This window comes from Pygoscelis adeliae, unplaced genomic scaffold (genome assembly GCF_000699105.1).
Source record: "Pygoscelis adeliae isolate BGI_AS28 unplaced genomic scaffold, ASM69910v1 Scaffold32, whole genome shotgun sequence".
Taxonomy (NCBI): domain Eukaryota; kingdom Metazoa; phylum Chordata; class Aves; order Sphenisciformes; family Spheniscidae; genus Pygoscelis; species Pygoscelis adeliae.
Genome location: NW_008824368.1, coordinates 3166960 through 3168043, shown reverse-complemented (window position 1 = coordinate 3168043; position 1084 = coordinate 3166960). Strand labels below are relative to the sequence as shown.

Genomic DNA, 1084 nt, shown 5'->3' with positions numbered 1-1084 from the left:
CGCGTCATGAAGACCACCACCAACCTCTGCCCGGGCAGCAAGGCCGTCTCGGACCCGCTCATCCTCCTGGGGCTGTCCTTTGACTTCTGCCGCCTCTGGCGCTCCCGGCCCAGATCTTCAGGCAGCTGCTGTGCCGCCTCTCCCACTACCTCAGGGAGGGCTGCACCTGCCGCGCCATCTTCCACATCACCGCCCTCACCGTGGAGCGCTACCTCGCCATCTGCTTCCCCCTCAAGGCCAAGGTGGTCGTCACCAAGCGCCGGGTGAAGGCTGTCATTGGCGTCCTCTGGGCCTTCACCTTCCTCTCTGCTGGCCCCTCCTTCTTCCCGGTCAGCGTGGAGCAGCCCAACAACCACACCGACTTCAGCTGTGAGTGCAAGCCCACCCCACCGGCTGTGGAGTCCGGCCTGCTGGCCACCATGTTCTGGGTCACCATCTCCTACTTCGTCCTGCTCCTCATCTGCCTCAACGTCCTCTATGGCTTCATCGGCCAGGAGCTGTGGCAGAGCAACACCCACCTGCGGGTCACCAACGCAGTCCTCTGGGAGAAGGGGCACCGCCAGACTGTCAAGATCTCGGGTGAGTCCCTCCTCCGTCCCCCCTCAGGCTGGGGGGCACAGCTGGGGCTAGGACCGGGGCTGAGGGGCCATGGCTGGGGCTAGGGCCGGGGCTGAAGCACCTGCAGCTCCCACACAGAGTAGGGATAGCGCAGGGGAACATCCCAGCCACGCTGCCGAGCCCTCCAGTGGTCCCGGGGACCGCCGCGACAGGGATTTCGCTCCCTCACGGCTGAGGCTTCAGCTGGTGTAGCGTTGCACATCCAGCAGCATGACTGCCTTCTGTAGAAATACAGTTTTTCTGAATTTTACCAGGCAGAACCGAGTACAAGGTAGTCTGCAACTTCAGAAATACTGTGGTAACTTCAGTATTCTCTTCCAGTGGGCAGCAACACCTCTGGGTAGTAAATTTCTGCTTCTGAAAAATGTTTGATTTTCTTAGCAGTCTTTCGTAGCTCTCCTAGGAGTAGATCCACTGGTTGCCCAAGCAGGCTGAAAAACAGCAGCTTAACCCTTACGAGCTGTTT

General features: G+C 60.2%; 1 protein-coding gene across 1 annotated transcript in view; it reads left to right on the top strand.

Moving 5' to 3' along the window:
• Positions 1–6: 6 nt before the first annotated feature.
• MLNR (motilin receptor) overlaps positions 7–1084 on the top strand; it is a 2789-nt gene continuing 1711 nt past the window's right edge. The window contains 2 exon segments of the mRNA XM_009319980.1: positions 7–109; positions 112–579. Coding sequence (XP_009318255.1) covers positions 7–109; positions 112–579 — 571 coding nt within the window.